The sequence below is a fragment of the Platichthys flesus genome, chromosome 9, assembly GCF_949316205.1.
Source record: "Platichthys flesus chromosome 9, fPlaFle2.1, whole genome shotgun sequence".
Taxonomy (NCBI): Eukaryota; Metazoa; Chordata; class Actinopteri; order Pleuronectiformes; family Pleuronectidae; genus Platichthys; species Platichthys flesus.
In genome coordinates, this window is record NC_084953.1 from 15827406 (window position 1) to 15853558 (window position 26153).

General features: G+C 43.3%; 1 protein-coding gene across 1 annotated transcript in view; it reads right to left on the reverse strand.

The window, feature by feature from the left end:
• Window positions 1–9156: 9156 nt before the first annotated feature.
• sema6bb (sema domain, transmembrane domain (TM), and cytoplasmic domain, (semaphorin) 6Bb) overlaps window positions 9157–26153 on the reverse strand; it is a 74029-nt gene continuing 57032 nt past the window's right edge. Inside the window, exon 16 of the mRNA XM_062395726.1 lies at window positions 9157–15116. Within this exon, the coding sequence (XP_062251710.1) occupies window positions 14218–15116 (899 nt within the window). The 3' untranslated portion in view covers window positions 9157–14217. The remainder of the gene's footprint in view (window positions 15117–26153) is intronic.

The window sequence follows — 26153 nt, forward strand, 5'->3', positions numbered from 1 at the left end:
TTTCAAGGAACGATGGGATTTTGCGGGCAACTCGCACACCTGGATAACAGTATGTCGCTGCAGAAGGATTTCTGACATCCCTGATCATCGACGGGCCCAGAGTTAGCGTTGTGGGATATTTACCTCGTTTTCCATGCGCAGTGGCCGGGTCGTTGGTGGCACACGGGCCGGGGGCCATGGCTCCCTCAGCAGATGGGGCCGGATCAGGAGCCCTGGCAGCAACAAGCGAGTGGGCGCTGATTACCATCCAGGTAATCCTGTGGCAGTAATCCTGTGGCTGCTCCGGTGATCGCGTATCACATCATCGTAACACTTGCAACGATGATGTGATATTCTCAGTAGGGGGGATGAGAGAGGATGTCAAAAGTACCATAAATTAATGTGAAACCGATTCGTTTTTTTATTCGTTTTCTGCATTAGCATCAATATGATTCTTCCAAAACTTGTATTATATAAAAAAAAAAGAAGAAGCAAGACAGACCCCCAAAACTGCCCTGGAGAAGTTTCCTTAACTAATTGTCCAGACTCGTCCTGTATAACAATCAAATTAACCGACAGATACACACACTGGGTTTATAATTTAATTTTAAGCTTCACAAACAGTATCAGTTAAGTCATGATTCAGTAATTTGGAAAATGGACTTTCACAAACCCGTGAGTCATCTACACTTCATCCCAAACTAAAGTGAGGACTCCCACTGGAACAGTCCCACAACAACATGTGCTCTAGAAGTGTTTGGCTGAACTTCAGGTGAGAGATGTGGCCGAGCTGACCAGGTCAGAGACAGAAAGTGCTGAGTATCAGTGCCGTATGTCTCACTTTCAGTCTTGCTGTGGTTGGCGGACTGTGATGAGACAAGGCACAAGATAAGACGTATCATGCCGGACGATCTATGATGGCTCGGAGGAGGCTCAGTTTTCAATTAATCCAACCCTCCTTGTGTTACAGCACATCAGTACCAAAGCTAATCACCAGGACCGGGACTGACACACTGACACAAATTTGCAGCCACAATACACACACAAACACACACTCGCACATATCAAGAAACCTCTCAGTGATCTCACAGGACATGCAGTGCATGTGACGTGAGTGTGTTTAAGCTTTTGTTTGCGTGTGAGCAAGTGTATAAAGCTGAAAGTCGAGGGATATCTTTATCGATCTTCACAGGAAGATCAGGGGATCAGAGGATCAGTATGAGGGGCCGTGAGGGACATTATTCAGAATATCCTCTCACACACACTACTGAAAAGCTCTCACAAACACATATGAAATGCTCTCACACACAGTACTGAAAAACTATACGCTCACACACACAACTGAAATGCTCTCACACACACTACTGAAAAACTATACTCTCTCACACACACTACTGAAATGCTCTCACACACACTACTGAAAAACTATACGCTCTCACACACACTACTGAAATGCTCTCACACACACTACTGAAATGCTCTCGCACACACTACTGAAAAACTATACTCTCTCACACACACTACTGAAATGCTCTCGCACACACTACTGAAATGCTCTCACACACACTACTGAAAAGCTCTCACACACACTACTGAAATGCTCTCGCACACACTACTGAAATGCTCTCACACACACTACTGAAATGCTCTCGCACACACTACTGAAATGCTCTCACACACACTACTGAAATGCTCTCGCACACCATACTGAAATGCTCTCGCACACACTACTGAAATGCTCTCGCACACACTACTGAAATGCTCTCACACACACTACTGAAAAGCTCTCACACACACTAGTGAAAAGCTCTCATACACAATAGTGAAATGTGCTCATATACACAACTGAAATGCTCTTGCATAGTATTGTGGAATATAACTGTGAATGATATTCGTTCACAAGTAATAATTACAGGTTTTGTTATTTTAACTTTCTTGTACTTTACTTACAGTTCAGTGAAGCGTAATTGTTTGCAGTGATAATTAAATGCTAGTGTGATAATAAATTACCATTTCAAATCATCCAAACTGATGGGCATTTAATTGAGTTCTTGTGATAATGTCGCCCCGACATGCTCCGCGGCAGGCACATGCACAGATACACCCCTAGTGATGCTCAAGCACTGGCCCTATTGCCCTGGATGAGAAAAGTGCCCTTCTGCTGGAGCCCATTTTTTTCTTCATTCATCAATATTTAAGAATAAAAATGATTCTCTCTGTCATCAATTCCCCCTAAATGTGTTCTGATATCTGACAGGGCATTTATTTGAGTTCTTGTGTCACCCCGACATGCTCCGCTGCACTCACAAGCCCCCAAAGCACATCACGAACTCTAACCCTAACATATTATTTGGTTATTCAGTATGGCCTTGTTTTGTCTGTTTTTGCCTGTTATTCATTCAATTTGATAATTTGAGTTAGTTTGTTAACAAAACTAAATATATTAGTTGAAAATATCCTACTTTGTTTTTTATTTATTATTATTATTATTTTTAATTTCATAAATAATTTTGAGTGATGGGTGCCCTTTTTGGGGGGTTTGAGCCGCTGCCCCCCAAAATGTCTGTGCACGTTCCTGCTCCGCGGTGTTTCGGGTGCGGAGAGGAGGGACACACGGTGAGAGCCTGTCCGAGGCGGAGTGACCCTGCTCCGCCCGGTCCTGATAAAGCTACGAGTGCTGGGGCCCCCGCTGGTCCTCCGGCTGGTCCTCCGGCTGGTCCTCCGGCACCGGAGCGACGCGACCGGCCAACACCGCGTGGGGGTCGACCGGCTCCCAGAGGGTCCCACCCCCACGCGGTGCTGGCTGGTCGCGTCGCTCGTAGCGATCCGCCCCAGCGCTCGTAGCCTCATCAGGACCGGGCAGAGCCGGGTCACTCCGCTTCGGACCGTGTGTTCTTCCTCACCGCAACCGAAATGGAAACACTGCTACGCGGCGCTCACAAGCCACCCCCTCCTCACATAACTATCCTTGATCACCTTCCGTTTCAACTGAAATACCTTCCGTTTCAACTGAAATACCTTCCGTTTCAACTGAAATTTTCACATGTGTGTATGAGAGCTTTTCATATGTGTGTGTGAGAGCATTTCATATGTGCGTGTGAGAGCTTTTCATATGTGTGTGTGAGAGCATTTCATATGTGTGTGTGAGAGCATCTCAGTAGTGTGTGTGAGAGCTTTTCACTAGTGTGTATGAGAGCTTTTCAGTAGTGTGTGTGAGAGCATTTCAGATGTGTGTGTGAGAGGATATTCTGAATAATGTCCCTCACGGCCCCTCATAGATCAGCACCACGGATACACACACTTTCTCTCTCTCTCACAAACACACACACACACAAACACACACACAAACAAAAGACACAAATTTGAGAAAAGACACAAATCAGAATTACACAAAATAAAAAAATGATGAACCTAATAGGCCCAACATTTCCCTTAAATTCTGATCAAGTTGCACCATACTGCAAACACTCATAGATATCAGCTCCCTAAATATGTCAGAAGATTTTTAATTAAGATCAATTGAACTATCCTCCATCCTTCCAACAAGTTCAATTAAACTCGGTTCAGTGGTTTTTGTCTAATTCTGCAAACAGATAAACAGACAAATGTCAAAGAAAACATTAGGTAATAGCCTCATATTTTAACACAAAAAAATAATGAATGCAAAACCAGCACACACACACACACATACAAATTCATTGAATAAATGTATAGTCAGGAAATATTGTGTATATTATACAATGTTTAGAGAGATACATGTTTTCCTTTTTCCATGTGGACTTTTAGGAATATAAATGTCTATATCAGTTGAATATAAAGTGTGTTTCAAGGACCTTGATGTGTGTCGATCATGCATAGACTGAGTAAATCCATAGTATATATTCAGTATGTTTTAAGAGGAAGAGAAAACAACACAGCATGACCACCCAGTATTTACCCAGTCTAGTTATGATCGACCACGATGTGCCAATTCGAAGCAGTTTTACACTTTGACAGAGTGAATCTGCAACAAACTGAACCCTGAACCCCGTTACCATGGACATGCTCGGTTGCGTCACCATCGCGACAGCCGGACAATGACGGAGGTAATTTCAGCATCACATAAAGCAGTGAAAGTCTTTGTGTGCGGGAGCAAAGAAAAAAAAAATTGAGGACAGTTTACCGGTGAAATTGGAAGAGAAATCGAGGCAACCAAAATGGAGATGGCATTGAAGAGAGTACAGAGGGAAGTGAAATAGGACAGAAGGCCTCATCAATGAAACACTATTCTGCTCCACTGGCCCAATAAACTCTGACGTCTACAAGTTGACCAACTTTTGTGTGTGTTCTATAGCATATAACAGAGAAGCTACTCTTTTAAAAACCATTGCCCTACATATACAGTAGTATGGTTAATAATGGGAATGAATGAAACATAGTTGAAATTTTTTTGGATTAAATGTAATGAAAGAAGAAGATATCAGGGTAGGATATAAGTTAGGGCTGAATGCTAGCTGTTCTTTTCACTACCAATAGAAGCGTCCGGGTTAAGAACTATTCATTTGTCACAGCGCGCTTTTTCTTTTACCCTGATCACTGCTGCGCACTTATGATATAATATCAGATTATAGGATGGGCACAAAGCCGCTCCTCGCAGTATTGTCAGTCAGACAGAGTCCCTGTGTCACTGCCACAGCAAAAACCATTTATTCTGTCAAAAGCTCTTCATCTCATTATGTTGTCTGAGCAAAACTGCATAAACTGTGTAAATAAATAATCAACCTTCCGCAAATAGCAACACACAGAGGAGGAGGCACAGACAAATTACAGAACCACTTAGAAGACAAATAGCCTCGTTTTCCCATCTCCGTCACCATTATTGTAAATATCTGTGACTGATGTGTGTAATAGTTGAGATCGCTGTATTATGATGTCTGCGAACATTATGGCTGCGGTAACGCTGGTGCTGCATCATATTTAATGGTTAGTAAAGTGGTTTTCTTTGATTGAAAGGAGAGACATGTTTGAATATAAGATGGCTAGATGTTAAGGAAACAGTGGAAGGGTTTGTGAGGCACAGGCGCAGGTTTTACTGTGTTCATACACGGCCGAGTGCTGTTCCAATAAAGTGAATTAGATATGTGGTCAGCTGAGGGCAACCACAGAGCTTATCTCACGGCAGTGAACTGAACTGAACTGGCCTCTTGTACCACCAGATGCAAGGTTGCACGGAAAAATAATTAGGAATGCAGAGTCGTCACGCTTTTACAAGAAGCTCTGTATTAAGATGGTGAGTTAAGGACACATACCCCCTCTCCCCCTCCCCTTTCAGAATTCCACGTATATATTGAAAATAACAGAGCATGACCCTGTGTGTGTAGCAGAGTATGTGACAATGTGTAACTGTCCCTTAGGTGCAGAGGACAATTTGAGACCCATCAACTCTCCTCACAGTCAAGGCAACATTTTTTTGTGGGGCCCATGTGGGGGGTGTATGGGCTGAAAAATGGGCCCACGTGGGTTTTATGCATGTTTACACTGGAATTCAACTTGGCAACATATACAATACCCATTTCAGTCCCAGCTTTAAATTCTATGTGGGTAATACATGGGTACTAGATCGGCCCATGTATCGTTTATAAATGGGTTTGTCCGCGGGTTCCGTAATGACCCCGTAAGCTCCATGTGGACAGGTGTGACCACACCAAAAATCTCTCATTACATAAGGTTTGTCTCTCCTAATATTCATTGATTGATTGATGATTCATTGATTGACTGATTTTGGAGGTACAGACCTAAGTTGCAATACAGCCTCGTACAGAAAATAAACAAAAGACTCCAAGAAATCACAAATAAGAGACAGTAAAATTTGCCAAACAGCAAAAACTATATCAAAACCAAAAGCCTTGGAAACAAAGAAAGTACCTACATTTTTATGTAAAGCATATGAGTCAATTCAAAAAAATGAATAGACTGAAACAAGAACAGCTCAAATGAAGGCGATCACAAACACTTTTGAGAAAAAACAATTTCAACGCACATTCTGACAATCTGTCACCTGCTAATGTGGAACACACTGACATGTCTTCAAATCTCAAACAGTCCCAGATGATATAAAGCTCAACATTTCCACACGTCTCTCAGTCCATGTAGAGACACTCACGCCTTTTTAATGTGAACCATAATGAGCCATAAAGTCTGTGTATGTCCACCTGGGGGCACTCTGCTCCCACTCAAACTGCCAAATTAGATTTTATGGGCAAGTCTGTTTACAAGGCTTCCTCTCTCTCTCTCTCTCTCTCTCTCTCTCTCTCTCTCTCTCTCTCCCTTGTAAATATTTATTTTGTCATTATCTCCCCCTTATTGCTGTGTTTTCCTCATAAATTCCACACAATTGTCAATTAGTTTCTTAATTCCATGCTACTGGTTACTGGTTAACCTGGTTAAATATGTAATGAAAGTCCTGATAAAATGTGAAATACTGTTAAGTTGTAGACTTTAGTATATTCTTGATTTGATTTGGTTTGATTTGATTTGATATTTAACTAAGTGAAGCTTCATATAAAGCTGGAAGAGACACAAGGACAAAAAGAGAATAATTCAATTTAGTGTAAGGAGGAGGAGAGTATGTTTTCCTCCTCTCCACAAAGCTTACACTGCCTCCTGGTGGTCAGGATTGTTGTTGCAAAGTTACAGCAATATATTTGTGGAAAAAACGTAATACTTTCTACTGAGACATGCTCCTCTCCTCACTAAAGAGCAGACTCTATTGTTCTTAGCTGCTTTTTAATAAACCTTTTAGCCTTTTATTTCATCGAATTCTATTACATTTTTATTAAATTCACCTTGGTCAACTCTGGTTGTTTTAAAGGTGGCAAAGAACAGTGATGGGATGTAACACATAATGTGTTACATTACTGTACATAAGCACATTTCTCATGTGTATATACTTTACTTAAGTAGATTTGTTTTGGGTTGTCTCATTGACCACAACTACATTTAGCTGGGTTTTAAGTGTGTGTCTAGGAAGGCACATCTTTCTGCTGCCACTGTGAGGTCAAGTCACTTTGATGATCCACCAACCTTTTTATTTAATGCCACCAACAAGTCAAATTTTTCTTTTATGGCTAAATACCTGCAAAGCTAGTGACATAACCATTAGCCTAAACTAGAATTATCTAATTGCACTATGTTAATAGGCTCAGCTGAGATGGTAAACATGGGAATAATCTGATTTACATCAACATGATATCTATCACAGTCGTTGTAATTTTGTGACGTAAAGCAACATTGTGGCTGTTCAGGTAGTCATGTTAAATTCCAGAGATAAGTAGAAAAATAATGAAAGAACTAAACCCAGCTGATAAAAAGTGTGTGTTTGAAATTTAAATACTGTGATGGAGAAATTGGTTGACAGGCAGATTTATGTTGAGCTCAGCTGTGGGAGAGGGAGTCAAATTGAGGAGAGTACCGACTGGCACAGTTTCAACCTCTTCATTAATCAGATTCATCATTACAAGTGTGTGTGTGTGTGTGTGTGTGTGTGTGCGCGTGTGTTCCTGTGCTTCTATCTTTTTGAGGACCATTCAAAAAATATACCAAAGTGAGGACATTTTTGGAAAGTGAGGACACTTTGACCAGTCCTCATTTTTTCAAAGGGCTGTGGGAGGGTTCAGACTTAGTTTTAGGGTTAGAGTTAGAATTAGGCTTAGGTTAGGGTTTGACATTTACTTTGGATGGTGAAGGTAAGTGTAAGGGGCTGTAAGGGAAGGTATTATGTCGATGAGTGTCCTCACTAAGATAGAAGAACAAACATATTTGTGTGTGTAGACAGATGGTTGGCCGGATGGGTGGGTGGGTGGATAGACGGACAGATAGATCACCTTTGATAGAATCTGCAGAGGAGATTGAATAACAATGCCACACTGCTCCTGTCGAATTGAACCAAGTGCCAACCTTTTTTCATTTCCTCCGCCCTCTTCCTCCCCCTCCTCCTTCTCCTCTTCATCCCCCTTTTCATCCTTCCTCCTCCATCGAGATGACTGAAGCCTTCCAGCTCTGGAGGTCCTTCAGTCCCATAAAACACGCGCGAAGGAGAGGCCCTGAAAGGTCCTCAACCACTCAACAGATGTGAAATGGGCTGATGGGCTCCCCAGAGAGACGGAGAGCTGGATGTTGGAGCAGACGAGGGAGGCGAAAGAGCAGGAGTCCAGTGCGGAGGGTTAAGAAAAAGGAGTGATTTAAATATCAGTCCATACGTAGCAATATGAAGTGACAGGTAAATGAAAATACCTCTCACTGAATCACACTCCTTAATGATTGTTTTATTGAATATGCACAGGCATGGCTCAAGGTCCTGTGAAGCAACAACACCTTCAACTGAGTGGTGATGGTACTACACTAGGGCGCAGCTCGAGTTATGATGCTGCTCATTACACTGTGTAGTAGAGGAATACATTTTGTATTAATTATATATGTTTTAAGGGTTGTGATTTATTTACATTTTATGATTTTCTTCGATGTATAAAAAAACAACACAATATAGTGCTATATACTGTATTTAATAATTTCCGTCACATGTTGTGTGTATACTGTATATTTACTATTAACATATGATGGCAATTTATATTCTACTTCTGCTCCACTTCACTGATATGACAGCTTTAGTTCTTACTTTGATTATACATAAAAACTGACCTGCTTAGTCTGAATAATACATATTTAAATATTGTATGATGTACTTTTAGGTAACAGAACAATGAAACATTATTTACGTTATATTATTATTATTTATTTTAGAAAATATATATTTTTTCTATTTTGACTCCCCACTGGTCCCACATTATATTCATACAAAAATTAAAATAATAACAGCAATTTTAATAATAAACCAGGCAACCAGCCCTTCTCTCTTCACATTTTGAGTATTATTATGAAACAGAAGAGCATATAGAATGAGTCCTGAAAATGAAGTAAAATCTATTGTATTGTAATGTATTGGTAGAGTCAGCGTGAGGCACATATTTTTTTTAGATGATTCATACTTTTACTTTAACTACTTGTATCTGAATATGTCCTCCACCATTGAGGAACTGAAGGAGATAGCAGACAAATCTGTTTTTCCTTTTCATTAAGTAAGTTTGCTGAGTCTTTTGCTGCTAATGAGAAATTATAAAGAAGCAAACAAAAAGAAGAAACTCAATGAGCAGACCTCAATGTCTGAGGTGTTTATTAGAATAAGAAAGTTGACATAGAGCAAATTCTCCATGCGGAGTGACAGGCAGAGCTCAGGACAACGTGGAGAATGGAGAACAACTGCTGGAGTGTGTTTGTGTATGTGTCTAATGTAGGTGTGCTTTGTGCAGTTGTCGGAGGGTGCATGCACATGTTACTCTTCGCGTGACGACAAACAGATTTTCTTTGCGGACACAAGCACACACACTTGCATGTACTGTACAAATTCACACGTCGCTACTTCTGTACACACACAGAGGCTGTGTCGTCATGCAGCTACGGCACTTTAATTACATGTAAGCATCAAGGTTATGTACACGTAGTAGGAACATGTCTTGTCATCTGATGACACTGTGCCCCGAGGTACCCGGGCCGACGGCGGGCCAGACTCTGGCCAGAGCAGTAGGGCAGCGGGGTCCTTCACAGTAGCAGGAGACTCCCCTCTATGGGAGAGATGTCTCTTTATAAACCTTAGATTCAGCGTCCAAACACAGGAGCTCAGCGCTGCTCACAGTACTGCTTCATTGTCACTGTCAACACAACAGCAATCATGATAGTCATCAGGTTCATCTTCAATGATGTCATCAAATCCAGCACACCAGAGAATTGAAATTGAAATCATATACAATAATATCCCATATCATTTCAAACAAAATATCCACCACAGAAACAAACCATAGAAAAACAAACATGACAAAGATGATCATTGCGGACTAAATAGATCTACAATTTTACAAAAATGCAAATGTTGATTTTGTTTTCAGATTTTTTTGTGCTTTTTTTCACTTCGATGTTGACTTGGAAATGAGAAGTGTCATGTCACTGCTCCTCGCTGCAATGCATGGTGGGTTTAATATAAGTCAGGCTCAGTTTCTGGACTCTCTCTAGGGCATAGAGCACATACAGTACAGTACAGCGGAGCACTGCAGGGCGAGATGGCAGTTATTGGCTGTGGGGGGGGGGGGGGGGGCATCGCATCACTGGGCCACACGGCATAAACAACCCCAACACACGACGGCATGGTGTCTTCAGACACGTTCAAAACAATATACACACATAGGCTGGCTCATGAGAGGTGGGTGGGAATTTAATTTAATGTGTGTGTTTGTGTGTGTTTGTGTGTGCAGAGGCAGGGGACAAAGAAAAGCAAAATAATTTCCGAGCAAAGGAAAGCAATTTACCAGGAGAGCGGCTTTGAAAATGTCTAACAAAAAATTTGATGTGAAATAAAGCATTTTTTTGTGAATTACTTTGATTTCTGCTTATGTCACCAGCTCAGTAAATTAACCAGCTAACCTTTAAAAGTGATAAACAGGACGAAATGGATGTAGTGTGTGTGTGTGTGTGTGGGTGCAGAGAGATCGTCTGAGTCTGTTAAGAATAAAAGGGCAAGCAGAGGGAAGAGGACAAAGTGCAGCTGTTGTAAAGAGGAGGAACTGGAATGACATGAAGTAAGTAAAAAGAAGAGGGAGGATGATGGCTTTGATAAACAGAAATGATCTGCATGTGGTTACATCTGAATTCTTTAGATGCCCCATAATGTCGAGCTAAGGTAATTAAATTACGCAGTCAGTAAGATAGCATCGTGTACTGTACCTTTCCTAGAACCAGCCAGTGTCGGGCCAGTTCAAGCGTGAGTTTTATTTCTGATCTTAATTCAATTGCGTCCCGTATTTGGTAAAAGGGCCCTACAAAGTGTGTGTGTGTGTGTGTGTACGCATGCATGCATGTGTGTGTGGTTGGTGGTTAGTGGAGGGGTAAAGAGCTGGTTGAAAGTGCACCTCCCTCTCAGGGCTGATGTGTCTGTAGTAATCTTCTTAGGGGCTCATCAGGCCATTAGAGGGCCGGGAATGTACTTTGCCTAATCAAGCATGTTTAGTGAAACACCGTAGGAGATGCGGAGCGAGGACACGGCTGGCAGCGCACACCGGCCGAGACAGAGAGGCCTCATTCACACACACATACACACACACAGATAACGCAGGCCATGGCAGAGACGGGTAGACAGGGAGAGAGATAAAAAGAGACAGAGATGAGGCGCCGGGCTGGTGGAAAGCCCACTATCCTCAATACTAATGACTAATGTTTCAGGGTAGAATGTGTAAAGAATACACAATTCTAATGTGGAGAGATTGTAATGCAGTAGCATCATGCTCGCCTGCCTGACCTCCTCCTCTGTCCTTGCCCTCATAAATCTCTTACACTGCTGCACCTCACACTCTCTGCTGTCTACCTTTTAGGGCTGGGTATCAAAAGCAAAATGCAAAAAGTCAGCGGGTGTCAAATGTCCGGTCGGAATTACAATCTTGTTAACTTTGTGTTGGATGGCCAGTTCTTGATTTACATCTAATCATTGTTGAATGTAGAGTGTGTAATGCTCCATTGCTTTGGCTCCTTGCGTTAAAAACTTTTCTTAACATAAAGTATTAAAAAATGTATTGTTCCTAATCATATAGGCCTTAGCATTTCATCATTTCAAATCATATCCATCACTTAAAATGATAGTTTTTACATGAAATGCATTTTAGAACTATTGGGCTCATGTGTTGGCATATGGGTGTTTGTCAACAATATCATTAATTTGCAGTCGTGTGTGTACCCCTAATTAAGGTAATCTCATATTCACTCTCCTTTAAGCTCCATTTTTGGTCTCTACCAACTCTTGGATCTGCATCTTTAGCTGCTAAATGTTCAAGTATGTCCACTAGCTAGTCACTGACGTTTACTGTCTGTTGCTGCCAGGTAACGTTAATCATTGAAGCATTATTGTTGAAAACAGCTGCCTGATGAGGCCCAAAACGACCCTGATAAGATCTGTGAGAGTGGATGTTTCATGACAGGTCAGTAAACCAGAGCCGAAAGCCAAAAACAAAATACAAAGCAACGCAGACTTGCTTTAAATGAAAAACAGGGTCTTGTGAAAACATATGTTTGCTCTCAAAGGCGTCATATCATATTGGCATTAATTTCAGAAAAACTCCAAACAATTCTCGGCCCTAGCTTTTGTACTTAATAATTTATAATGTTGGTATCTGCCATCTGTCCCTTCAACAAAGCACAGCCCATAACCTCCGTCTTATCTGCACATCTTTGTGCACTGTGTAATGGTTCGAGTATTTGTATAGCGTTTACTGATCCAAGGCTGTGACACTGTTATCACAGATTTGTGAATGTCAAGCAAAGAGCTGCTGCACAACACAAAAAAGTGACTCAACAGAGAAAGGAAGGAGGATGAGGATGACAATAAATTTGATCAAAGCAGCTTTTTTCACACTCAATATGAGCAACACATTTGTGGATACAAGCCCTCAGAGATTCACACACGCACGCAGACACACAAAACAACTACTGTGACCCAGGTGAACTAAAACTATCTCTGGATCTACATCTGAATCAAGAACTGATGAGAACGGACATAAAACAGAAAACATCAAAAGACAGCGGAGAGAAAGAGTAACTCCACACCCTAGTACACCCATGCCCATCTGTGTTCTTTATCCCGCTTTTGTTGGGAAACACACTGAATGACAGAAAGGGATAAAACCACAAGGGATGACCATTGTGACCGTTAGCAGTGCCCCAACCCTGGCCTCAGCCCCCGCTTCAGCCCTCAGCTCCTCCCTATCCTGGCAACTGGGTGAAGCATTAAGAGATGCCCGGGCCCGGTCGGTACATCTCACATGACGGATGGAGCCGCTGTCCTCTTCATTGATATTCTGCTAGGCTGTGGTTCTGGGCTAGGTTTCTGACTCTTAACGGCTATTTGTTGCCGCAGTCTCCTCATGCTTCTTGGGCACAAAGAGGCTCAGTGTCGAGCAGAAGAGGCTGAATGTAGGTCCCAAGCGGCCGAGCCTCAGAGCCTCAGTCAGACAGCCAGACAGCCACAGCTCACATTCCCCCTTTTCAAATGGGCTGCGGAGCCCAGGGAGGCCTCAGGTCAGGTCAGACAGACCCGGGCATACTGAGAGGGAGCGAGGGAGAGAAGAATGGAGCGGAGATATTGTTCCTTTCCCCAGCGCCCTGCTCTTCCTGACGTCTCTACGCTTTAGCTTGCTTTGCTGAGAAAACTAGTATCATAAAAAAATATCAAATTAAATTGGCTTTATCTTCATCCGTATATGTTTCTTGCTCATTATTGCTCTCTTTCAATTCATCATGGCTCTGTCCAGTGCTGCTCATGAGGTACTGGGAATCACATAAAAATTACTCAACCCTTCAGTAACCCACCCCTCTGATTGGTTAACACATCCAGAGACACATAATAAAATACATTTATCTCTCTGTGATTGTTTACAGAAACTTCAATATATAGTTATTCTTCACAGTTTGGACAGGACACTGGTTGGGGTTGTCGTGACCGCACACATTCACACAGTCACACAGTCAGATACACACATAGACGCACACACTGCAGGATTCATTGAGAGTCACTGCCCTCTGGCACGGCTACAACAGTTTCTGTCCCATTTGAAATCCAGAGAAGAGCACATTGTTTTCTGCTGGATGCCCACTGGCACAAAAAAAAAGGCAGAAACAAAAATGTCACACCCAAAGAAGATCCATGGCGTCAAAACAGTGAACAAAATGGTGGAGGGAGATCTTTCACATTTGGCGCTACAAGCGAAATTGTCTTCTTATTTAAATCTCCAAACAGTCTTTTTTAGAAGACTCCCCGTCCTTTTACACCCCTCCCTGTGCCGCACTGTTTGTCCTGTGGTGTCAAAGTCACACTCTCTGGGCCGTTCCACAAACAGAGTAGAGGGGTGCGCCTCAGATTAAGAGCAGAGGAATGGATATTTGAGGGAAAGCGTTCTCCTCTTTTCAACTCTCTCTGTTTCTGTTCTCTCCGTCTCTCTCTTCAGTCGGCTGAATGGCGTCATTGAACATTGAATGACAGTGAGAGAGGACAGACAGGGAAAGGTTGGACCTGGGACAGTGAGTCTGAGGGGTGGACTTCTTCCAGTTGACTGTTGGAGGGAATGAGCGTTTAGAGAGAGTTTGGTGTCAGGGCTCTGACACCTCACCTCACTGGCCACTAGGGGCACGCTCTCCCATGTTTTTCACTAGAAGATGGCTGAAGTCAGCCAGTTCCCCCAGCCCTCGAGGCCCATGCATGTCTGGCCTGATGAGGCCCTGGCGCTGAGCGTGATAGGGCGCCCCATTGTTGCTGTTGTAGTTGAGCACCTCGTGACTCCAACGGGGCTCGCCATAGTCGTGGGGCGTGGGAGCAGAAACCACCCTCCGTCTGTCGGGGGAGTCCTGTGGTGTGGCGGGGTAGATATATTCCCCTGCTGAGTTCCTCAGGGTGCCACTGGGACGGCTGCCGCCGTGTTCCCCTCTCTGGGTGGCTAAGATCAGGTAGCGCTGGCGCTCTGTGTGCAGGGGCAGCACAACTTCCCCTGGGTCCTCTATCCTGACCATCCCTCCACCACCTCCGTGCAGGTACTTGGAGCTCAGGTAGATGACAGAGTTATTGGGGCAGGGTGTCCCCACAGCGGTAAGGAAGGTCTGGCTCTGGTCCCAGTCAGTGTCCGGAATATGCATGCCCCGCTTCTGCTGCAGTGGAGTCTGCTCCGGGGTCGGCAACAATCCCGGATCCATATCTCCTTTAGGCCATCCGTTGGGCGTGACAAAGGGGTTGTCTACCTGCGACCGCCGCCTCTCTCCGCCGCTGGTTCGCGTTACGCTCATTACAGAGCCGCTGCGGCCCTGTCCCAGCATGCTCTGCTCTTTGTCACTTTTGCGGCGGGCGCCGTTAGCTCCAGAGCTGCGGGAGTGGCGGTGGCGATGACTCATTATCCAGCACACGGTGAGGCCGGAGAGGACGGCTCCTGTTGCAAAGGCTGAAACTGCAGACACCACCAGCAGGTTCACAGACACCAGGCCGTCAGGCTCCTCGATGAAACTCTCTTGGAGCAGCATCCCTGCAAAGAGAGAAACCACAAATAAAACACATTATTGGTCAGATGGTCAAAACATCGAGACAGCGTCAGTATTTCCTGTATTAAACATGTGGGAGTTAACAAATGGAAAGAGTGGCCTATTTTTTATTCTCCACTCTGTGGGTGGGAATGGCTGTGTGTTCTCCAGCCAAGATATCTTTGGCCTAATTGCCTTCATTAAATAAAGTGGATGGTGATTTTAATCTCTGTAATAACTGTCTTCCTGATTGAGAATAGCTTTCAACCTTAACATGTTTCACAACATTAGCTTTATGGGGTTAGATTCCAAGTCTGGCAGTTACACTGACTAATAATATAAAAGTTTTCAAACCATGAAAATCTATTATACTTCCAATCGATATGAGGCAGACGTGCTGCTTTGTGCTTAGATAACTATGCTAGTATTTCTTCCTTGTTGCATCTATATGCCGAAGTCTGCCCAAATTAACGTAATGATGAACATAAGTCACCTTACAGGACCGTGAATTTCTGTGTTTCATTGAGAACATGTGATGTAGTCTCTTGGAGATATCTGTTTTATGAATAATTGAGGATATGGACACGACTAAACCACAGCTGCCATGGATCAATTAGGAAAATGCCAGCAGAGACATTGTTCTTTGCTGCGTGAGCTCCTGGGACCAACACCAACCAACATAATGAAAATGTGCCAGGGGAAGCAGATTGGAGAAAAGCAGATGAAAGAACAAGGTTTTACAGAGAAGAAGTAGCCTGAGGCAAATTCGAACATTTGGGGCCTTAGACAAACACTAATGGCTGTTAACTTACAACACCAATAGTGAAGAGAGGGAGGACTGTCTCCACAAGGACAGCAAAGTAAATCCTTTCTCGCAGAAAATGAATGGAGGTCATTAAAAGACATTGGGTCCCACTCAGTCATTTACACACAGAGCAGAAAAAGAGGCAGGAAGAAGAAATAGAGGGAAAATTAAAGTACTGAGAACACTTTTTTAAACAAACATACTTTATTGTCTGACAAATTCTTTTTTAATGGCGACAAATGGAGTCGGTTGTGGTACGGGCGCTCTTGTATTAGACAGCCTGGTGGTTAATTAATGTGGCCTGTGGCTTTGTATAATAATGGTTCAGCCTACAAGTTGACATTAAGCGGTGGAATGGCAGCTTAAACCCTGTGGGAGAGAGCTGAACTGCAGTGCTCAGCCGGAGGTGCTCCCATGCACATTAAAAGGGCAGCTCACAACTCTTAACCACACGCCAATCTATTCATTGAATCTGGTTTAAAGTAAGTACAATGACACAGCTAGTAAAGAAACAGTTATTTTCTCTCAGTTGAAGCTGTCAACTGTGCTTTACTAAAAAATTGTGTATCAATATACAAAAGCACATTAATTTGCAGAATATATATATGTATATATATAAAAGAGCAGGAAAAAGACAAGGGGATCACAGTTCTGGACAAATTTCTGTTTAACTGACTTACCTGAAATAACCCTTACCCTGGATGAAAAGTCAAGGTATTCTACAAGTGAACAAAATCATCAAATTCCTGTCATGATACATTTTAACTCACTAACTTTTTATTGCCAGTCCAACTAAAAAGAAAGGCAGGGATCATCAAAGTCAGTAAGCTTGCAATCAAACAGCTGCTTCAAAGCAAGGACATCTGCGCTGTGGCCTTAAAGTGTCACTGCACCATAAGGTGTACAGGTAACAAATGACAAAAATGATGTTAAACTATTCATCAATCCTTTGCCACTTACAATTTCTTCTTATAACTAAAGCTAAATGTAACTAAAATTGACCCTTGCCACAATCGATGCAAGTCCTCACTCTCAGCAAGTTTGCAGTTTCCATCGACTGAAAACCTGGCGTTAATCAACTGGGCTTGTTGGTCAATCAATGTCCTTTTCAGCATTAATTAGTCCGTTCCCACAATCCAATAAACTCAATGATAGATGTGGACAGAGGCTTAGTTACAGACTGTTAATGATGTGACGTGCACAGTTCAGTTCATCCTCAGATAAACCCCTCTGAATAAACAGAGATCCCATTTTATCAACAGGATCGGATATAATATTAAATTGAAATGTGTTTTTTTTCATTCGTTCGATGTGAATATGTTTTCTTTAAAAAATGTCTTTGCTCTTCTTCCAATTAGTTTATTACTCCTCATGAATATTAATCCTAGGATAATATATTTCTATCTCATATTTTGGGCCAAAATTGGATGGTTCAGAATGATTTATCGTCAAAAATAAACCTGAGGTTGGTCTTTGCATTAGGCTTTAGCTTTGCATTTCACAGTATTTATTTAACAGAATATTAATATTTATTCAGGAGGTTGGTTTTCACCCAACAGGATGTAAAAACTTGATTGCTCGGTATCTCAAAATTGCTCGGCACACAGATGTCAGCTCATAATTTGGATTCCTCCATTGTCGCACAACCAGCTTATTGTAACACACACCAACCAGCGCAGACTTCCATTTAGTCTTTGTGTATTAATGTAAGCAGCCATGTTCCTCTGTGTTTATATAGACTTTGGCACTTGCTCACTGGAAGTTCTTTTTCTCCTTGAACACATTGTTGGCATCTTTGTTGCAGCAGCCCAAACATGCCGCTGCCTAAACACTCCTGCTGTATTTATTTCCATGTTTCAGGCCAATATTCAGTTTGGAGCGACTGCCAGCTTCAATTTCATTATTGCTCCTCTCGTCTGTAAAAGGGCCGTTTTTTTTGGGGGGGGGGAAGCATTTGCGACACAGAGAAAGGCATTTGGAGGTTACATTTCCAGCATAATCATTTGTCGTTTACACACACACACTGAAGGAGTCACAAAATGAATCTATTCATTGCTGGATGTTTATTTTTTTTCAGTTAACCACAGCCTGGATGACTTTGTAAACAAAAATGAAGCGCCGCACCCACAACCGCAACTACATAGAAATTCATAACAAGATGGCAACATGGTGGGGGGGGGGGAACCACAACCTTCTCTCACACACATCACAGATGGATTTGTTCTTGCAGCACCCAGCTACAGAGGTTGAAGATATTCCTCTAACATCTATACCTCAGCTGTGGTCCAGGTTAAATTCGGCACGGTGAAATAATACTGCTGTCATCTTCATGCCGGAGGAGAGGCATTGACATGTGTGTGTGTGTGTGTGTTAGTAGGGTTCGGCTGTGTGTGCATTTCTGTAAAACACACTTCCTCAGCTCTCTCTCTTTGACATGGATGCTCAGATATTGAAGTTATTTCGTCAGTTTCTTTTATCTCGCACATGAAACTCTTTTTCTAGATTCACAAAATCATTTTTCAGCCTCTGGCAATAAGTTGAAAAAGCAGCTGAAAATTAGATGCAGGATGATTTGGTAGTTTGTGTGTGTGAGTGTTTATGTGTTTGTGTGACAGCAGACGGCCTCCTCTGCATCCCACAGAGAGGTGACAGTAGCTTGCACACTTTCTCCTCCCTTCAGCTCCTTCTCTCCCTCTTCCAATCCTGCTCGCTTATTAAAGCTTAATAGAAGCCAACGGCTCTGCCTGTCAGCCTGACGCACATTGAGCTGCTTGTCTCGAGGCTTCCAGCTCCAATTAATGCCTAACAATGAGAGGAGAGGAAGAGGAAGAAGGAGAGGAGAGTAGGAGAGAGGAAGAAGAGTAGAGGGAGAGGAAGAGGAAGAGGAAGTGGAAGAAGGAGAGGAAAAGGGAGAGGGAGAGAGGGAACTACAATGAGAGGAAGGGGAAGAAGGAGAGGAAGAAGAGGAGAGGAAAGGAGGAGTAGAAGAAGAGGAAGATGAGACGAAATGAGGAAGAGTGAAAATAATTTGAAGAGGAGAGGAAAGAAGGAGGATAGAAGAGGGTAACGTATGGAAGAGTAAGAAAGAGAGAAGGAGTAAAGAGGAAGAGGAAAAGAAGAAGGAGAGGAAAGGATGAGGAGATGAAGAGGAAGAGGAGAGGAAAGGAGGAGGAGAAAAGGAGGAGAGGAGAAGAAAGAAGAAAACAGGACAGGAGAGGAGAGGGAGATGAAGACTATAGGCGATGAAGAGGAGGAGGAGAAGAGGAAAGGAGTAGGAAGAGGCAGAGGAAGAGGAAGAGGAAGAGGAAGAGGAAGAGAAAGAGGAAGAGGAAGAGGAGACAAAATGATTTTATGCATGTTGAGGAAAAGAAAGGAAATGGAGGGATGATGAGAGACAGAAGAAGACGAGAGCTGAACCAACAGAGGTGAGAAGACGAGGAGTGGAAAAGGGTGGATTAAAGCGCTGAAGAGGGGGGACAAAAGGATATGAAGGGGAACAGAGAGCTAGTTTGTACCACACGATGGAACGGCTGTGTCAGTGATAGGATATGTGTTTGCACCAGTCAACTGTCAAATTCAAAGCACAAAGGAGCTCATGCACCGTTTCAATTTTTCTTTGATTTCCTTTGTCTCTCTTCCACAGTCATCTGCTCCTCATCCTCTAACTCCATCCCTCCCTCCAATCCTCCTGTGAGCCGTTAATCCTCTCCCCGTATCTCTCCCTCTCTTACCCACCACTTCTTTGATCACCGGGGGTGGCGGCATGATGGGAGTAATAGCTTAAAAATTCATAAGCGAAGGGAAGAAACTTTTTTTTTTTTTTAAGTCACACACTTTAGAATCAACCCAAGTTCGTGCACATTCAAATGTGATGATAAAACCATAAGACGCTATGTTTCCCCGACTGTGCAAACACTACACCTGTGGTCATTACTGTTGGGAGGGATTCTTTTGCAGCTGCCTCGAAGTTTTATCTCATGTCTTCCAACCCTCATCTCTGACCCCGCCTTCCATTGTGCCGGTGAGTAGGGGGAAATTAATGAAAAGCCCTGCAAGCTCCACGCCAGTTGTTAAACATTTCCCCTGATCAGAACGCTGGCACCCGGCGGCGTATATCTGCTCGGCCCATGCGCACGCTCTGGCAGCACTTTTGACAACAGCGCCGCGAACAAGTGTGTGTGCGTGAGATATAAGAGACAGTCAGATGAAGGGGAAGAAGATAATTTCCCAACCCACCACCAGTGATAATGATCTTGATTAGACACATGTATCCAAGAGATAATCACAGTTTATTACAGGGTGGGTCTAATTTTCCGAGGTTCAGCCGTCGTTTCTGTGGCGCGTGATACTGTTCTCCTCACTGTCGCGGTGAAATCTGAGTATCTAAGGGCTCCCAACCTGGGGGGTCTGGACCCATTAAGTGGCTGTGAGATACATTTGAGGGGTCAATGGATTTTGAACAAGTTACGAAATAGGAAAAAAACATATTCCCCTTATTTTTGATGAACAAAACTACGTACATAAAATCATGGAAATCTTTAAAGTTTAAATACTCGGCCTCTATTGGAGGGTGTGCATGATGGACGATTGTGGAGAGTGAGGCAAGTCACATGACTGGACCAATGCAGCTAGAGGTCATGGCCTGATCAAGATGGAGAGTGTCGCTCCATTAAACTCTTGAGGGTTACACAAATACTACTGAATCGAGTTCCATCAAATTTGGGGTGGGGCAAGACCAAACAAACCGTCACAGTATTTAGTTGTTGATCCAGATCAGGGGGAGTTACTTCTATAACATTGTGAGATACATACCTTAATACCACTCCTGCTTAAATAGACCACCTGATAGATGGTTGTGTATTATAGATGATTGTGGAGAGTGAGGTATGTCACGTGGTGTACGTCACATGATTGGAGCAGCGCAGCTCGAGCTGCCTGAACTAGCTCGCAGGTGTCGCTCCATTTATGCAAAAAAACTACCAACTATGCTTTTATATGAATCAGTCCACTTTGATTTTCCTTATATATTACTTCCTTAAAGGACTAGACGGCGAGGATCGTTGGACCGTGGCGGAGGTACCTACTCCACTGAGCGCCAAAAAGAACCACCACCAGTCCGTCCAAATGGCCTGAAGAAGCATGTTTCACCTGCTTGCTTCCTACACCTCCTTTAATTACTGTCTGTAGGTGTTCACATTTTTAGATGTGAATGAATTAATTCGGGAGCTATTTGAGGCTGCCCACAGTTCAATAAGTTCCTTGATCGAAAGCCAGACGGGGCAACTTTTATGCAGTTTAAGGGGCCGGAATTATTAGGAACACGGCACATCAAAAAAGCACAAAGAGCCTTCACATCATCCCGGCGGACCTGTCGATGCCACGAGTGCACACTTCTGAGCTTGATAGGTTACGACTGTGTCAGCGTTGCGCCGCTGATCTGAGCGACTTTCATCTTCCGAAATCCACCATTTCCCTGCATGTTAATGTGTTTATGCAAGCGGTGATGGCAAGGACGCACGTGGCGAAGCATGTGCGCCGCGGTGTGAATGAGTGTTTATAGACGTATGAATGCCAGTGTGTTAATAGGAGGCTACACACGCTTGCTGCACCCATGGCTCAGTGATTTTGCTCATTATCCTCTTCTCCTTTGCCTCTGTTGAAGACTGCAGGCAGTATTTTGTTTCTTCTTGGTTTGAGATATCCTCCTCCTTCCCTCTGTCTAACCATTCCCATTACTTTTCTTTCAGCAGATACACTATGGCCTGAATCTCACCCACTCTTTCTTCTACAGCATCTCTCTCTTTCTTTCAAACTAACATAGAATACATCACACGTCGTAGCGAACTGTGAAGCTCACACACCAGCATGATCACCGGGAAAGAATTAAAGCGTAAAAAAAGAAAAAAGAAAGAGATCTGCACAAATGCTGCAGATCTCCTTACTAGGACCGAAACCAGCCAGCTCGTAAAACCTTGTTTACTTTTGGGGATGATTGTTAAAGCGTTTACGGTCCCTCCCTGACAGCGTTTCCAGAGCATGGCCGAGGGGAAGCTGCTGCAAAGCTTTGCAAGACTCCAAAGTAAAATAAAGATAAATATATATTTTCAGAAAAATACTTCCCCCCCCCCCCCCCCCCTTTCTTGGCTCCTGAGGGACAGTCACACATGTCTGTCTCTTGCAACCCGAATGATCAATATGTAAAAACATTCATGCGCAGCAGCCATGTGTTTGCAATTAAAATTCCATAAAAATCTCTTCCAAAAAACCCTGCAGTTAATAGATTCAGGTCTTGGGCTGCAGGTCTATTAGTGAGGGCAGATCAGGCATTCGGCCGGCTGCAGTCAAGTTTGGTAATGATGGATGAATAATCACATACCTGCACGACTCATATGCAGCATATACATCCCTCTCCTCCACCTCTCGCTCTAGTTGCCCTGTGTAGTTTGACTCTCGTCCACTTTCCTCATTTTGGCTTCCTCTCCATCTTGTGCTCACAGAAATATCTCTGCTTGGGGTAAATGAGGTAAGGCTGGAGTTGCTTGGGGGAGAGCTATATGTGTTAAAATCAGCAGAGGGGCCTGACTCCCTGCTGTTGCCATGTAATCAAAAGCTACAGGATGTTTCTTCTCTCCTTCGTTGTTTCCCACAAATGTTTTCTTTATCTTCACAGCCTTTGCACATGTGCTGCTGTGAGGAATGTTCCTCGTTAAATTTGTGGATCCAGTTATATCAGGACATCTTGTTTTCCCGAATCTGGTCAATCTGCAGCAAAGGGCAGCTTATCGCGGGGGAGACTGTTTGTGGTTCCAGCAGCGTCCAGTCAAAACAAAGCCACTGGGTTGTGGTGAAAACTGCGAAGAAATAAATTGTGTGCCAGCGAGAGCTCTGTGCATGTGTGGAGAAAAACGTTTCTCTCAGTAGGGTGCAGTTTTTATGCTTTTCCTCTATATTCTGTGAGGGGTCGCATTGTGGGCTGGTGTTTTCATTAGGTAATTGATATTCTCATTTCAGGTGCAAAGCAAAAGCAGAATGTGGGAAGAACTAATAAATATTCACAAACATGACACAGGCAATAAATTGGAGTGCAGGTCCGAGTAGCGTTAACGATCTGCCCAGAGGGTTCAGGTCTCTCATTCCCAAATCATGAAGCAGGCCATTTCAACTTAATCTCTCTCACATGCTACAACCATACATCCCATCAGAACCATGTACGGTGTTATACAATCCCCCCACCAGCTGAAAACACATGCCAATTTGTTTTTATGTTAACACCCCCAGCGCTGAAGTGCTGGCCTCCATACAAATTTCCAAAGGTTTAACAGAATGATTAAACCATTAGGCCTCATGCTGCACGCCATCTGGCGGCTGATTGAATTTGCTCTCGCCCCATTCGCTGAGCCGACCGCCTGTTTGGTTAATTTACAGGCCGCCTCTAATGAAATGTCTCTGCTGTGACACGCAGGTGGACCGTGCCGTCAGGACACAATCCCGAGCAACGAGAGCCGTCGCTCAGAATCCCAGCACCAGTCGGCTGACCTGAACCGAGGGGGAGTTCATGGTGATCGATACAGAGGCGCCGCCGCAACAAACACAAGAGTTGATAGAGATGGGAAGTGGCTGAGGGGAGAAGTGACAGAAAGAGCAAGGAGGACGCGTCACAGGGAAGAGACACATAAATGAAGTGAGAGAGAAAGAGATGGAGAGAGAGAGTGTGATTGAGTGAAAAAGGAAAAAAGTGGTGTAGTGTTATTGATGTGTTGCGGAGAGGAGGAAAAGTGTTGTGTGATGCAGGGAGTTATGGGAACCGACCATGGTCGATTTTTGCCGAGGTGATGGACACAGGAACAAGCCCCAGTGGTGCGTGAGCAGGGTAGATACAGTTCTCTGGAAGTCACGCTGCAGGACTCTCTGTTGAGTCATTACACAGCGTCTGCCTGCATTTCACTGGTTTACTATTATTCAGCACTGGACACAAACTCCCCGCAGGCCCTTATTCTTCATCACGCCTGTGTGTGTGTGTGTGTGTGTGTGTGTGTGTGTGTGTGTGTGTGTGTGTGTGTGTTAGTGAAAGGTCAGCGAAATTCCTTAAATGCCAGTATCTGGCCGGTGGCTTCAGTTTATGTGATGTAACCCTGGGTTCCTTTAATAGTCTGATCCATCCATCTCTCTCTCTCTCTCACACACACACACACACGAAGAGAGTGACTCCTGAAGAATTGAGTCACTACTTGCACGAACGTAACCGTTTATTTAGAGCTAACCCCAAACCCAACCCTACGCCTAAACCTTAACCTAACTTTATCCTAAACCAGACCTAAGCCTTAAGTTAAGCTTTAAGCTAAACTCAAAGGATGTCTTCACCCTAGCATTTTTCAGATGTAGGTCCCGAAAACATGAGAAATGTCTGCGCCACTCATTGGCATAATGTATTACCTAGCTTACCCTAACCTTAACCATCCGAATGCCTTTCCAAAAAAGTCCTAGCTCTGTAGGTACTATGCTTAAAATGGTCCTCACAAAGGTATACGTATACAGGAACACACACCTTCTGTTTGAGGCTAGCATCTGGATCCCTTCATCAACACATTCATCCCATCACACACAGACAGCAGATACATAAACAAGATACCGTCTTGCCAACGCTCATGTTTTGATAAAAGTCCATCTTTCTAAATTTAACTTAACTTAAAACATGCGTCAGTACAAACACAAGGCAACAAAATAGGCTCGTCAAAAGCAACAGAGCTCATTATGCAAATCAGGCCCTGTCAGTGTTGTGTCATATCATTGGATCATTTGATCACAAAAACCTAAACTGTGACAATATTCTGAAACAGTAGTCACCTGATTTTGACTCAGTGTCGGTCTTCAACAAAAACGTACAGTATTCTAATTTCAACAATTGCACTGGAGTTAATTCTCATACAGTTTGGTATTCATCAGAAATCCTTTGGACGTGTGATTGGTCTTTGTGACAGCTGATGGGTGGAGTACCAAACTGTCGAGGTTGTGGCCTCTGGTGTTTGACTAATCCTAAATAAAACCACGAGTACTAACATTGATCAATACAACCTGATGGTGTCTTCAAAACATTTATATAAAAGTAGACTTGTGTGCGGCTGGTCTTTACATTCACCTGCTGACGGAGGAAAGTTTCTCACCACAAATCTAAGTTCAACACACGTATGTATGAGATGATTTTTTGAGACATAACTCGTTTGGAAGTCAGCCGGGATCCTAGATTAATTTTACACAGGGGAGATGTGAGGCCTCCAGCACATGTGCAGTGCGAATGTCAATATATATGATGTATTTTTTTTTAAATTTCTGACACAAGATCAGAATGTTACCCAAAGACTTTTAAATGGGATCTTAAGACAAAATGAAAAACAGTTTTTTTGCTCTGAAAGATGTCGCAGTGTGGAAAATGGGGGAAAGTAAACAACAATTTGAGATCAAGCATCTGGACCCGCTACTAGAACAAAGAACAGAGAAGCTCTATAACTTCATTTTCTGTTCAGGACATCCCCTTGCTCTGCTGCTATATCAATATTTTTTAAACATTAGTTTGTATGTATGACCATATATGAGTTTATCAGTTTAAAAAGTTGAGGGTGTGCTTTGATCATATTTGAGTAACACTAACATTAGCAAACACCCTCTTGACAGTTTGATTCTAATGTTGCAAAATCCTGATTGGTTCATCAAAACATGACACTGATCCTCTTCTCAAATGTTTGTGTACTTTTTGGTAAAATACAAATACTAAAAGTTACTGCATGTTGTACAACTTTGGCCACCCACAGTCCCACAGTCCTACATGTCAACTCAGTACAGACACACGTGCGCATCGGTGGAGCCTGTGGATGTCTGAGGGGTCAGCAGCGGGCTCTCTGTGTATTTTAAGGCTCTCTCTGAGGCTGTGGGGAAGGAGATGTGAGGAGCAGGGGGAGGACTCGCAGGTTGAAGTCAGATGAAAGACCCGAAGCCCTTCAGGAGTCCTCGCACCTCGACAAGCTCTGCAGAGGCACAGGCTCCTATTCTTATCTTCATAGAGCCGGCTAAAGAAAAAAGTCTTTACTCTAAAAACTGCACACACACACACACATACAGTTTGTTACTTCTCTTTTTCCTCTACCCAAGTACACACTCTCACAGATATGCTCATTCATGTCAGTTGCTATAAAGCACCATAGGTCCTCATATTTAATCAGCTGAGCCCCGGTATTAACTGAGG